The sequence below is a fragment of the Manacus vitellinus genome, unplaced genomic scaffold, assembly GCF_001715985.3.
Source record: "Manacus vitellinus isolate BGI_N305 unplaced genomic scaffold, ASM171598v3 scaffold_24_pilon, whole genome shotgun sequence".
Lineage (NCBI taxonomy): Eukaryota > Metazoa > Chordata > Aves > Passeriformes > Pipridae > Manacus > Manacus vitellinus.
The window spans coordinates 7,900,211-7,914,053 of NW_021939798.1; the positions used below are offsets into that span (position 1 = coordinate 7,900,211).

At 39.0% G+C, this 13,843-nt stretch overlaps 1 protein-coding gene across 2 annotated transcripts in view; it reads left to right on the forward strand.

Annotated features, from left to right (window-relative positions):
• Positions 1–13,843, forward strand: part of STXBP4 (syntaxin binding protein 4) — a 65,665-nt gene that overhangs the window by 25,201 nt on the left and 26,621 nt on the right. The window contains exons 17-20 of one of the 2 annotated variants that reach the window (XM_025895171.2): positions 4,284–4,460; positions 6,475–6,591; positions 7,115–7,164; positions 8,336–8,469. In XM_025895171.2, coding sequence (XP_025750956.1) covers positions 4,284–4,460; positions 6,475–6,591; positions 7,115–7,164; positions 8,336–8,469 — 478 coding nt within the window. Of the gene's footprint in view, positions 1–4,283; positions 4,461–6,474; positions 6,592–7,114; positions 7,165–8,335; positions 8,474–13,843 lie in introns of both variants that reach the window. The other variant, XM_018073412.2, reaches the window with a different exon arrangement.

The following is a 13,843-nucleotide window of genomic DNA, read 5'->3' on the forward strand; positions in this document are numbered from 1 at the left end:
CATTAAACAGTGCTTGAATCTGTAGCTAACAGGAGGGGTGAGCTCTTAGGACTAGAAGTATTGCTAAATTTGAAATGAGGTAGAAAGTATTTTCTAATACTGATGTATGACAGCTAAAATACATTAACTGATCTTTTTTTAATTTGAAATTGGGATGAAATTGGCACAAAACACAGAAAGGTATTTTTGAGTCCCTGAAGTCTTGTCAACAGCATGAATGTGGACTCTCTAGTGTCTTCTGTCCTCCTGGAGGAGTTTGACTGTATCCTGTGCTGCCTCAAAGTCCTGGGTCATACCAACCTGAATGATCTCTTCTGTACTGCAGCTTTTTCCACAGTTATTGTCAGCTGAAGCACCTCAGCTAACCACAGTAAATGTGAAAGGTTGCAAAGACGCTGTTTGTGGTATCCCAAACTGCTGGACTCGTAGTTCACAGGGCTGAGATTTGCTGCTCTATTAATTTTTTTCTGGGCTTTGAATGGCTGCTATTTTGGAGGCAGTATGTAATTTATTTCACCCTGCCTGAAAGAAGTGTTTGGTTTATTTTCATTTCATTAACTTTTCAGCATACGGTGTTTGTAAAATTAATGACTAAACATAATTGAATTGTAACTAGAATTTTCACATAGTTTAAGAGAATATTTTAGTTCCAGTGTTTGTGGTGGCTGGAGTATTACTTGGATAAAACCTGCTTCAGACACTCAGATTTATCCAAGGCAGAAATAGAACCTGGCACAGGAAGAAACCTGTACCTTGAAATTTGGTAAGAATTGGGTTTCTCTCCTCCAGCTTTCAATTTCTTATTGGTTGTAGGAAAAATGGTCCCAACAGGCATTTAGATAAATGCAATATTAGCAGCTGCAGATCCTTTTTCTGTTGTGTCTTAGAATCACAGAATGGTTTGGCTTGGAAGGGGCCTTAAAGACCATCTTGTTCCACCCCCTGCCACGGGCAGGGACACCTTCCACGGGACAGGGTTGCTCAGAGCCCCATCCAGCCTGGCCTTGAACACTTCTTTCATACAACAGTTGAGTGGGACAGGAGCAAACGTTGCTGAATTGTGGTGTTACCCATCTGTTCTTCACTGGTGGGGGCCCCTTACCTGCACAGAACCCCAGTGCCAGCTGCAGTAACTGGAGAACAGGGAAAGCTGGTGGTATCCTTTCCCTTTGTGCCTCCCTGCTCCAGAAAACAGCTCTGGTTTGTCAGAAAATTTTACTAATTCGGTTGTAGTGTGTGTAATTGTTTCATTGTAATGTAAGAAGCCATTGTTTGTTAATTATTCCTTTAGGTCTTTCACTGTTGAAATCTGGTCATACTCAGTCTGCTATTACAGAGAAATTAATATTCAACAACCGGGTTTCTGAAAAAAACAATGGAGGAGTAAAGGCAATTCTGGATTATATGAGATTAAACCTTTGTCTCAAGGAGGTCTTATTTCAAAACGAAGACCTCCCTTTTCATTATAACAATTTTCCCCTCACTTTTCTGATGTCAGTTTATTTAAATAATTCCTGTGTGTGGGTTTTTAAGACGCCACCCTTTGTCAAGGCTTCTGTGTTCGTTTATATTAGTCAAACTTAACATCAGAGCACCTTTTCCCTTTTGTCTCCAAGGCTCTTTTTCCCACCTCCAGCCTGTTTCTGCAGGATACCTTTGCTGCTGAAGACTCACAGCTCATGCTCTGGATCAGCAGGGCCCAGCTCTTCTTGCTGTTGAGTCAAATTGTTTCTCAGAGTGGCAAAAAAGTGCCCTCTCCAGAGGCAGTAATTTTGACCTCTGCTTGTATAGATTCATAACTTCTAAGAAGTCCCTGTGTTCTCTGAATTGTTTCTAGGAAAAAGAACTGCTTTGAGCAGCTCGAAAGAGGGGTGGATTGTTCTAGTCTGCTTTCAGTGATGACCCTTGCTCATGGTGCTGCAAACAGGCAACCATGAAACCAAGTCACCAAATAACAGGCAGACATGGAGCAATAAGCTTTGGAATAGTCTGTGTCTCCAGGTGGAGGTGAATAAGTGTTAAAAAGGCTCATCTCATGCTTTAGGCTTTCAAGAGGAAAAAAAAAATCATTCTACCTGCTGTGAAATTAAAGGTCATTTAAATGGATCAATTATTGCTCGTGCTCTGTAACAGAAACCTGTAAATTATATAAAACACAAATATCACCTGTATTCACTGCTGATGCTGCTGTTCTGCACGTGAGATCACTTCTACTGCTGTATTTTCTAAGGGGCTGGGGTGCACAGTGGTATTTTATTTATTTATGCAGAGCCATTGCAAATCTGAGGAAGATGGTGTCCTGTATATGTATCACTGAGATTAACTGACCTATGGCCTGAACTGTATTGCTTATTCAGGCTAACAGAGTACAAGTCAAAAGTCATCTGAAGCTGAGATTAGTAGATCATTTTACAGAAGAAACATTATGACAAAGTACAGGAAAACATGACTTGAAGGATATTGATTGCACAGGGCAAAACCTTCTGCGTTAGGAAAGAATTAAATCTGCATTTGTAAGCTTAGCTGACCTCTCCAGACATGTCTATTATGGCACCTCTTAAATATTGTATGCCATTCCTTCCACAAAAATAGGAGATTTGGTCATTTAGGTTTTTCAGAAACAGTGATTGCAAGCCTACTTTCTAGAAGGTTATTTCCTACTTTTTGTAGATTCATAGTGTGTTTCTCCTCTTCCCCCACCTGTTTTCCCTCTAGTTCCATTCCCAACCAGGATACAGTTATATTAATAATAGGTAGACTAGGAATAGGATATTCACCTAAGTGTCCTTAACTGAGGAATTTGTACAAAAAAGCCTCTGTGTATTTGTGTTTAAAGCTTGTAACTTTAATTCTTCAGAAAATTGCTATAAAGTTACTTTTCCCACTGATTAATTAAAAGCTGAGGGGAAAGAAGGTTTGTTGGTTTTGGTGCCAGTGAGCCTGTATGTCTACATTTTTTATGAGCAGTTTGTTTGTTTTATTCCTAGTTTGTAAACTCATCTGTTGTCCAGACCTTTAGTCTGACTTTCTAAATTTACAAATCAAAATTAACTTGAATTAATATTCAGTAGTCAAATGAACTGCGAAATATCTTTCTCGAAGTGAGATTTAGCAACATTTAGGGATTACATTTGCTGAATTAAAAACTAAAGGTTTCTACTTTCTGTTTTCCATACATTATTTATATGTACATTTTATCTAACACTCTTCTGTGATAATAGAGGATAAAGATATAGGAGCAGGAACTAGGCAGAAAAAGAAATTTAAAAAAAGCAATGATTTTGAGAGTATTTGCATTAAGAGTCCATCTCCATGATGTGTGAGCTCTGACTGGAGTGGAAAACCAGGGATATGCCTTGGTGATATACACCTTGGAGGATACTCACTGGAGTGTGAATTCAGGCAATAATAATAAAAGGAAGTAATATCTCAGTAAAGCACTTTTTTAAGATGGAAGTGAGGGGGCAGATTAACAGCACCTGGTGCATTTCTATAAAACCTTTCATTCCTTTTAATTTACACTAATTATAGATTTTATTATTTAATTTATCAGGCACATTCTGCCTCTGTGAATACCTGGGTTTTGCTCGCTCATAGAATCACAGAATCAGCTGGGTTGGAAGGGACCTCCGAGATCATCCAGTCCAACCCTTGATCCAACTGCCGGGTTCCCAGCCCCATGGCTGATCCACATCCAGTCTCTTCTAAAAACTCCAGGGACGGACGAATCCACCTTTTCCTGGGGCAGCCCATTTCCAGTGTCCTGATTACCCTCCTGTTAAAAATGATCTTGTCCTAATCATGTTAACCTAGAACTCCCCAACTGGCCACAAGCTTGAAGAACATACCTCTTTTCTTGCTGAATGGTTGCCTGGCAAAAGAGACGCAAGCCCCTCAACCTGGCTAACAACTCCTTTCAGGAGTTTGTAGAGAGTGAGGAGGTATCTCGGCGCCAGCCCTTTCTCCAGGCTGAACAGCCCCAGCTCCCTCAGCCTCTCCTCACAGCACTTGTGCTCCAGTCCCTTCCCCAGCCTCGTTGCTCTTCTCTGGACCTGCTTCAGGACCTCAATATCCTTCCTGAGCTGAGGGCCCAGAACTGGACACAGCACTCCAGGGGTGGCCTCACATCCTACACTTTAAAAATTACCACTTGAACCACCCAACCCTAAACACTGGCAGGTAGCCCTGACTTCACCTGCAGCACCTGTGAGTTAAATCTGTTCTTCTGTTAGCTGGGCTTGGAACTTTTCAAGGGAACTGTAACTTTTCCATGGAACCTGCAGGAAGCCAAGGCAGCCGTGGAGGAGACGAGAGCCCTGCGGAGCCGGATCCACCTCGCAGAGGCTGCACAGAGGCAGGCACGGGGGATGGAGATGGACTATGAGGAGGTGATTCGCCTGCTGGAGGCTGAAATTGGAGAGCTGAAGGCTCAGCTCGCCGATCACTCCGGCCAAAATAAAGTAAGCAAAGCAGTCGCCTGTCAGAGTTACCATGGTTTCCTCGCTGTTGTCATGTATCTTGTTTTCATTTTCTTTTCATCTGCTTTTCTAAAGTAGGTCACTGTTTGTCTTGTATTATTCAATAACTGGAAGGACGCGTGGGGAAGGGGGTGTACGAGTGTACGAGTCTTCCTTTATCCAGATATCTTTGGGCTGGAAAAACAGGAGCTAGGAGGGTATATGTGGGTCATAGGTCAGAGTGGCACATCTCAAGCATTAAGGAATACTTTCTGAGCTGTAGATATATTGTCTTTTAAGGCTACACGTGTGCCTTTGTATTCGTGTGAAAATGGCCTTCATGTTTATGTTGCTGGTAGGCAAATAACAACAGTATAAAGTCCAGTCCTGTTCTTAAGTAAATTTAGATTTAATCAAGATAATCACTTAAATGCTACTAATCCTGCCCAAAAAAAATTCTTTTTAATTGAGCTTTATATTTTAAACCCACTTCATCTCCAGTGAGGCATTCCAGAATATGACAAGGAAGAAAATGTTTGATGCACTTTTAAATTTTTCCCAATAACTGCAGATCCATTTTCTGCTCACAGTAGAAGTGCAAGTAGCTTGGCATGTGTTACCTTACTTTTCTCGTGAGAAATGGATGTGCATATGACTTGATGAAGAAAACCTACTGAAATGTTGCCTTATTTCATCATTAGAATTAATTCAATATTACAAGGCATTAAAAGGTAAACCCAAGCTGTGTGGTAAACAAGCTTGCAGAAAACAACACAGCAAGTCCCTGTGGCCTCTGGAAAGGGATTCCTCTCATTTAATTGTGAGTTCATACCCTGGAAGTTCTTATTTCTGAACATCTGGGTGAGATGCCCCATCTTTTATGTCAGGTGTTTTTGAATCAATGTTTGTTTTCTAGGAGTGGTGTAAAAAGTAAAATTTTAAGAAATTCAGAGGGTATGGGTTGCTTTCCCAGAGAATTGTTCTGGAGATACTAGTTTGAATTCCTGAAATTCTGATTGAATACCTGTGTTGAGATTTAAATCTCTACATTTCAGTATCAAGTAGGTACCAAATCTATAGGATGCTCTTTTTGGTATGAAAGAGTGAGGTCCCTCACCAATCTCACCAGTGAGATTACCAAAGAAAGGTGTTTGGAATCAACAGATTCTCTGATAGTCAGGCTGCTGATGATTCTGCTGCTTTGTACAACGTATACAAACAAATGTCTGTACTTACTTGCTTCGAGTAAAGGCAATAATTGGGTTATGGTGATTTCTTGTGAGAGTTTTGGAATAGGTAGTGGGCTTCAGAATGATCACCTACAGTGCCATGTAAAAGTTTGTTTTTAATTATAGTGATATTTTCTTAATTTTGGAGAGATCTTTCTAGATGCTGTCTGCTCAGCAGCCAGCTCAGCTGAACAAACGTGCCCATGTGCATGTGAAGGTTTTCCTCGTGGTCCTCTCACACAAACAGGGGCTTGACCTGCAACTGGGAGCCTCCAGGACTTGATCTGACAGGGCTCACATTGTCCCCAGCTGAAGCAGGGAGGGATACATAACACTGATCAATAGGTTACACAAGTGCATGCAGGGGGTAATTTTCTCCAGGCTGGGCCATAATTACTGTGCTGGCCAAGGGATGTGTGGATGCAAACCAGAGGACTGAGTTTGTTCACATTCTGGCTGGTTATGCCACCCTGCTGACAGATGCTGTCACCATCAGGTTGGATTTTTGATCCATTCACAAATCAGTTAAAACTCCCTTAATCTTCAGCCCCATCAATGTTATTATCTTCCAACTTTAAATTACCTTTATCTTATTTGCCAAAATCTGTTGCCCTCTGGAGCTGTTTTGCCAGCAGGTCAGGCAATTCCTGCCTCAGGAGCAGTGTTGTTCAGAAATGTAGGAAAGAGTGTGTTAAACATTTCGAGCATCCCTTTCAGTTCACACCATGTATCTGTGTGAGCCAGGGGAAAAAATTACTAGAATAAAAGCCTTAAAATACCTTTCCCAGGATAACATTCAAGACTTGAGAAAGAGAGTTACAGTGCTCGACTGCCAGCTGAGGAAATCAGAATCAGCAAGGAAGACCTTTGAGGTGGCTACTGAAAAATTGCTACAATTTGTAGAGGTAACTTTGCCTTTCGTTTCTGGCAATATTTCATTTGGAAAAGTTTTTTTATGTCCTTGTTTCGGAAGAATAAGCACAATAAACTGACTATACACTAGTTTGCAGGGATCCTTTCATTACTAGAAGTATAGATGGTGTATAAGTGTACAGATCCATCCAGGAATTTACTTTATGCTTTGCTGTGTTAAACAAATGGAAATGATCATATAAGTTTGTTCACTTGTTTTTTTCACAAACTGTATCAATTTCTGTGAAATTCCTCAGAAGCAAAAGGCAGAAGAACTGATATTTGATAATACTTAGGAATGTTATGAAACCATAATAAAAGTGATGTTGTTATAACCCCCTTAAATGAAATAAATATAATGTTTTGGTGTTTACTTTCACACTTCTAGCTGGCAGAAACTAGACTCTTTAATTGCAGATCAAATGCCCCACACCCAAATAGAACATTAAATTTTAAGGTATTACTTTTTGACTGTGTCCATCTCTAAACTGTTAACTTCTTGACTGTGGCCAACAGGTTGTGCATGAAATACTTTCAGATAACTCTACTTCCTCAACAGTTTTAAGGTAATGAAATGGCAATATTAATATTGAAAACCCTACTATTGTTCCCAAGTCTCCAAAAACTGACTTGTAGCTATTTTTTTCCTTATATTTTTGCTGTATAGTTCTGAGTGTCATTTTATTGGAGGAGAGGCAATGGCATGAATTATAAATTAGGCTTTCAGGATACAGCTTCATTAAAAACCTCTGAATTAAATTAAAACAGTTAGTAATTACATAGCTATGGTTGTCTGGATGTTTCCATGAAGTAATTATAATGTACTCAGGATTAGTTAAAATGCAACGAACCTTAACAGTGGGTTATAATTTTTTAAATTTATTTTTTTTTTTAGAATTGCCTAAGTGATTTTTGCATCATGATGAATTCAGTAGCATATAAATAAATTGATAATATGCATATCCATTTACATTTTATTATTTTCCTTGTAAAAAAGTTGATCTTGTTGAAGATCCTGGGGATATTGCCTAGGAATATTCAATAAGGTTTCAGTGGCCTTTTGTCCTTCAGAATATTGACATGATTGTACTTATATATCCCAGATAGTGTTCCATTAATATTTTTGTAACAGTAAAGTTGTTTGGTCTCTATCCTGTGATCTTTTTCAGTAAAGCTCTCAAGGAAATCAAATGTATTTAAGTGAAGTGAGCTGGAACATTATTTCAAAAAAAAAAAAGTATAGAGGCTCAGACCAATGATGATATTGCAGATAGTCAGTGAAAAGCAGTTCCATGGGCACTGCACAACAGTGATATTGTCTGTTTTATAAAGCTCATAGAGGTTATTTTAGTAAATGGATTAAATATCAAACACAATGCCGAGGTGACAAACTGACTCAGTAACAGCCCCAAAGATAATAATTGGGTCCTATGAAGCAGTGTCCCTTCTTAAATGCTAATACAATAATTCCATTGAAGTAAGTTCCTTCCCTGACACCCACTGAGTTCTCGATGCTGCACTTTGAGTCACGAATGTGGCTTGAACTGAGCTTTCCAAACACCTTTGTTGTGCAGACAGAACCGCCGCTGAGGCCGACTCATTGCTTTGGTAGCATCCGTGGCTTTTGTCCATGCAGTGAGACCCAAACCAATCTAGAAACACAGGTTGGCTGTATTAAAAGCAGCAGTTTGCTTTATCACCTTGCAAAGAAACACTGACTGTTGTTTGTTCTCTTAGTGACGGGAGAGCAACCCTGTCCACCAAAGCACTTCTCGCCCGGCTGGGAAGGGTCGGACCCGCCGCCACCACGGCTCTTGCAGCAGAAGCCAGAGACCTTGCCAAGTCTGTCCGTGCCATTTTGGAAGTAGATTGTGAGTGAGTGTGTGCATCTTTGTGTGCTTTGAAATGTGGTATCAGCTCATTAGCCAGGAAGATGGATCATTTCGTTCTAAATTGGATGGGGACTGGCAGGATAAATCATTCATAGAAGCGGAGGATAGTGCAGGTTCAGTGTCAGTTCAATATGCATCTTAATCAAACTAGAATTAGAATATAAAGTTATTCCAGAGTACATTTCTCCCTGAAAAACTTGAAGCAGAAAATTAATGCTAAAGTGAGGAATATGAAGATTACCAGAATCATGTAAAACTAGCAGAATTTCGTTACTTTAATGCTCTTTTTTTTTTTCATACTGGAATATTTACAACATGTTTCTCTGCTGGATTTGCATTAACATGTATCTAAGTGTCTTCATTAAGATGTTGTTGCTCTAGGGAGTGAATGTAGCCAGCAGTTCCATTTGGAGATATCCATGTATATCCTCAGGTCATTAGCAGGAAGCTGTTCCCCTTGGTAAAAATGATGATAGTTCATGAGAGTTACTGTAATAAACTGCATCAGTTGGAAAGCTAAGAAACAACTATGGGTTATTGTAGGATTCCTGATTCAGATCATCAAAAGGATGGTGTATTTTGATCACATTTGTCTATAGTTGAGCAGACATGTCAGTTCTAATCCATCTTAAATGGATTGATTAAAAAAAACAAAACAGAAATGGCCTGGTACATCACAGGAGGTTTGGGAAAGGTGGTTAATTATGGTTGTCAATAATTATTGTATCAAAGATTTGAATATCTTACATAGTTTCAGAATTAATTTAGAAAAGGACTGAAGAAATATATTTGAGAAAATGTTTCAAGATATGAAAAATGTTTTATTTGACATTATTTATGAAGCATTTATTTATTCCATCCCTCTGTGGCAAAAAAAAAGCAAAATGAGAAGATAAAATTTGTTCAGAAGTTTCCAGAATATTATAATTTAAGAGTTACTGGTGGAAGAGAAAGAAAATAACAGTGACCAGGAGAAGAGACAATTGATTTTCCACTAGTGACAATGGTATTTCTGTCACACTGAGTTGGTTTTAAAACCCTACACAGGAAATTGTGCAAGGAAAACCCTTAGTTCTGAATGCAACTGAATTCTACCATGTGGTTGTATCAAACATAATAGGTAGGATACATGTTAGAAAGCTCTGGAGCCACAGCAGGGATCCATTTTCTGAACCTGAGAATTAAAAATAGGTCTGCAGAGAAGGATTTAAAGATTGAACGTCATCTTTCTGAGTTCATTCTGATTTGGAGAGTATTACAGATAGATTTGGGCTCTGACGAGCTTGGGTATGAGATTAAAGCTTTAAACCTCACTTGCTTTCTCTCTTTCCCTCAAAAAAAAAAAAGTGGTTAAGGCAAAGTAACTATTTGCTAGCATTCTGTCTGCAGTCCTCTGTGCCAGCTTCTCACTCAGTGTTCCCCATGTGATCTAAAGTTTTCTTGCAGATGGGCTGTCATAAAAAGGGGGCTCTTGTGGATGTAGCATTTCATAAATATTAGATATCAAAGACAAAAGTATAGTAGACATTACACTGCACACTGGAAGTTCTCATTTTTTGCCAGAAAGATGTCCCCAGCATTTAATAATTTGTTATTGAATTCTTAAGAGAGTTGGAGTTGATATTTTTGATGTTGCTCAGTGGATGAGAATGGCTGGCTGGGAAACCACTGTGATGTATTTTACCTTCTAAACAGAACTACTCCTTCATTTTTTGCTTCATTTTGTGCAATATGAAGTGAAGGAGCCCCAACCAAAATACCTCTTTGATTCCTTTACAATACACGTGAAACTAAGTCTGGGTACCAAGGCAAGGTTGTGGAGTGTTCTTCCAAAGGAAAACTGCTTCCTTTGTTAAAGATCATCCTTGACAAGCAGGTCAAAATGACATATTTATGAATTAGCCCCACGAACTGTCCCCTTCTTCTGTAATAGCAAGACATTTTGCCTGAGGGAAGAAGCTTGAAGAAGTTCAGTGTATTCCTGAAAATCTTCAAGTGCATATTGCCTTGTGATAGTGCTGCAGATCAGTTTTCAGCTTTGCAGGCTGAATGACAGCTCTGTGAAGGCAGTTTGGCAATTCTTCAAGTGAGGACTGGGAAAAAAAAAAACCAACAGCTCGTTTTCCAATGCTTACTACTGCAGGATCCTCAAGATCCTGAAATGCAAATAACAAAGTAATAAACAGAATAATCGGGGTCATCCCTTGAAAGATTCATTCTTCATCTTCTTTAAAGGCTCTAAGGTATTTTTAGAAACTAAGCCTTGAGAGGCCATTCTGCTTTGCAGAATGCAAGGATCTCCTGAAGACATAAAATTACTTTCATCATACAAAGGGTAATAATGCCTCAGTGAAAGAACTGCAGCATTTAAAAGTAGTTGCTGCCTGCACTTAGTAGACCATATGGTGCAAATCAGGCTAAAAAGAATAGAGAGAGCATTTTCTTCTTTTCTATTACAAAATTAGAAAAGAAATACACTTGGTGCTGGTAATGGCCAAAATCTGATTAACCCTGGAACATACTTATCTCCCCATAAAATAACAGGCAATCAGCATTCTGAAATGGGCACTGGTTTAACACAGCTTTCAAGTATTTTGGCTGCTAATTTCCTCACTCTGCCTCTGAAACTTCCATCCAAAAATACAGTCTTGCTCCTGTTGATGTAATCCCAGCCATCTGTATCCATGAAATGCTATGGAGCCTGCTCCTCCAGCCGGCAGGAACTCAAGCAGTGCGTCCTGAACTCTTTCATCCCGTCGTGTTCCTTTAATCCGGCGTCAGCCTGAGATCTGACACGCGGCAGCCGCGCTGAATTTCACTGGCATGATCTCCAAATCAGTATAAATTCCAAAAATCCTACTTACCTGGCTCAGATTGATCTTGCTGGTCACAACAGTCACCGTGCTTTTGATGTCAAAGATCCTCCAGGCAGAAGTTTAGTTGCCCAGTTTTTGTATTCATTTTCTTTGGATGCTGACTGGATGAAAAGAAGGAAACTGCTTCCACTGCAGTGGAAACTGCTGGTGCTCAGCTCAGTTAGTGCTTGGTCTAGTTAAGGTGATTTTGATCTCAGGCATTAAAAGCTGAAATATGGAATTTTAGCAATTTCTTCAGTTCAGGGTTTTTTCAACTATGTTATGTTCAATTGCCAAAACCATTCCACAGTCAGGAACGTTTCAGTTATCCCTTCCCATTCTTTTGACAGTGTGAGTGGAGCTCAGTTATAAGGCAGAGTAGGCAAATCTTCACAAATAACAATTTTGCTATTTTGAGAAGAGCCAGTATTGCTAAGTATTCACATTACTTGTGTTTATTTGTTGCAGGCCTGGTGTTTATTACAACAGAATTAATGCCATGTACATTATTGCTATTTTATGGATCTTATGGGTCTTATGGATACAACAGTGCTGTAACTTTGCACAGGTCACTGGCTGTAGTTCATCAGGAGATTTTCTGTTAAGTTGACATGTAAACATGGGCTGTTCCTCATCCCCTTTTTTATGCCTGTACATCAAAATCCAGATGTAATTGTAGCATGGACAGGCATGTCCTGGTTAACTTGACTCCTGTTACTGGGTTAGTGATATTAAAGATGCATTTGCAGAGGCTGAATATCAAAATAGGTGTCTTCTGCTGACCCCAGGAGTACTGGCTGATTGCTAAGGTTTGCTGAAACTCATGTTGCTTTGTCTCCTTGTATTTTTAGTATTAGAGAGAGAAAATTATTTCCTGCAAGATCCAATTTGTGGGGATGAGCCTGCACTGGGAGGGAATACCTTTGAAATTCTTTCAGCTAATAAACTAGAACTGTGCCTTTTCTTCCTTACTGGAAGAGCTGCCTGGGAAGGAGCAGCCTAATGATAACTAAAGACATAACTCTGTGTATTCATTGTTCTGGCAAGGCCATAAATATTTCAGTGAATTACTGAAATCAGAAATAGAAGAGACCTATTAAATTATACAGTGTATATCCTGAACACAGCTGTACAGCTCCCTTTTTAATAGTTTTTTGCTAGCAAAAGAATTAAAATCAGTGCTGCGTTCTTTTAAGATAAAAAGCTTATGTTTGTCAATTAAACACTTTCTGAGACAGTATTTCCATTAGAAAATATTACTTTTGGTGAAATAAAAATGCATTATTCCTTTGAAACTTTGATCAACAACAACAACAAAAGAGGTGAGTTTTCCCAAAAGAGAATTTATCAACTGTTTTATCCAAAGAAAAATTGCACAGTTTTGCAAGTCCCTGAAGGTTGAAGTTTTTTACCTCAAAATAAAAATACTTAATGGGAAGGTAATTTCATTTTTGTCAAAAGTAATAACATTAAATTATTCAATGAACTTTTTGCTGTTGAGTCTTATCTGAGTTGACATTTTAAAAAAATGTGTTGGGTGGTACCTTTACACTGCCTTACCTTCTGGAAATCTTCCTTGGGAAAGGGCATGACTTACAAAGAAGCACAGATTGGAGAACAGAGTTAGACAATTATCTGACGATGTTTTACTGGTTTGGGTCTGTTGCTTTTTTTAATTGCAATTCTGTGCCACTATATGTTTGATGCAATGTTTCAGTGCCGTGTGCTTGATCCACATTAATTTTTTAATGCATAGTCATCCACATATTTCAAAGCAATTTAGCATTATAGCTGTGGTTTCCAGGCTCAATTCTGTCATCAGCCACTGAACCACAAAACTCTTATGACTGATTTACAACTTGTCTGCAGAACCTGGACACTTTTATATTCTTTTCAATTACAAGATTTATTATGATAATCTATGAGAGTTTTTGAGGTTGGGTAGTGATCCCTGACTCAAGAAAAAAAAAAAGTGAGAATGCTGAGCTGTAGCATCATCACTGCTAAAACAGTAATATTTATGTGCATGCCTGTATTTTAAAGCAGTGCCTATAATGTTATGGAAATAAGTTACACCAGTGGAGCTAAATCAGTGTTGAATAGTTTATTAGGAAGGCAAGAAAAAACCCAAAACCTTTTGCAGTTATACCTTTGGCTGTGGTTTTGTTGTTTTCTTTGGCTTTAGTATTATTATTGGGATGTGACTTCAGGTGTTGCACAACAAGCCTAAAAACCATAATCTAAACCCTGTTCCTATGCCCAGAATTGGCTTGGGTTTACAAGAAAGGCTTAGAAAGAGGCAAGAAGAGATTTTTGGTACATGATAAAATGAAAATGTATTACTTCTGTGAACACAAGACATAAAAATGCCTTGCAAATGGGAAGCAGAAGAACTGTCTGCATGTAATGTAAATCACACCAAAGTTTGTAAAAGTAGCACTCAGCACTTTGCCACCAAGGAATCAGAAAAGATTTGGCTGGAAAGGACCTCCAGCAGT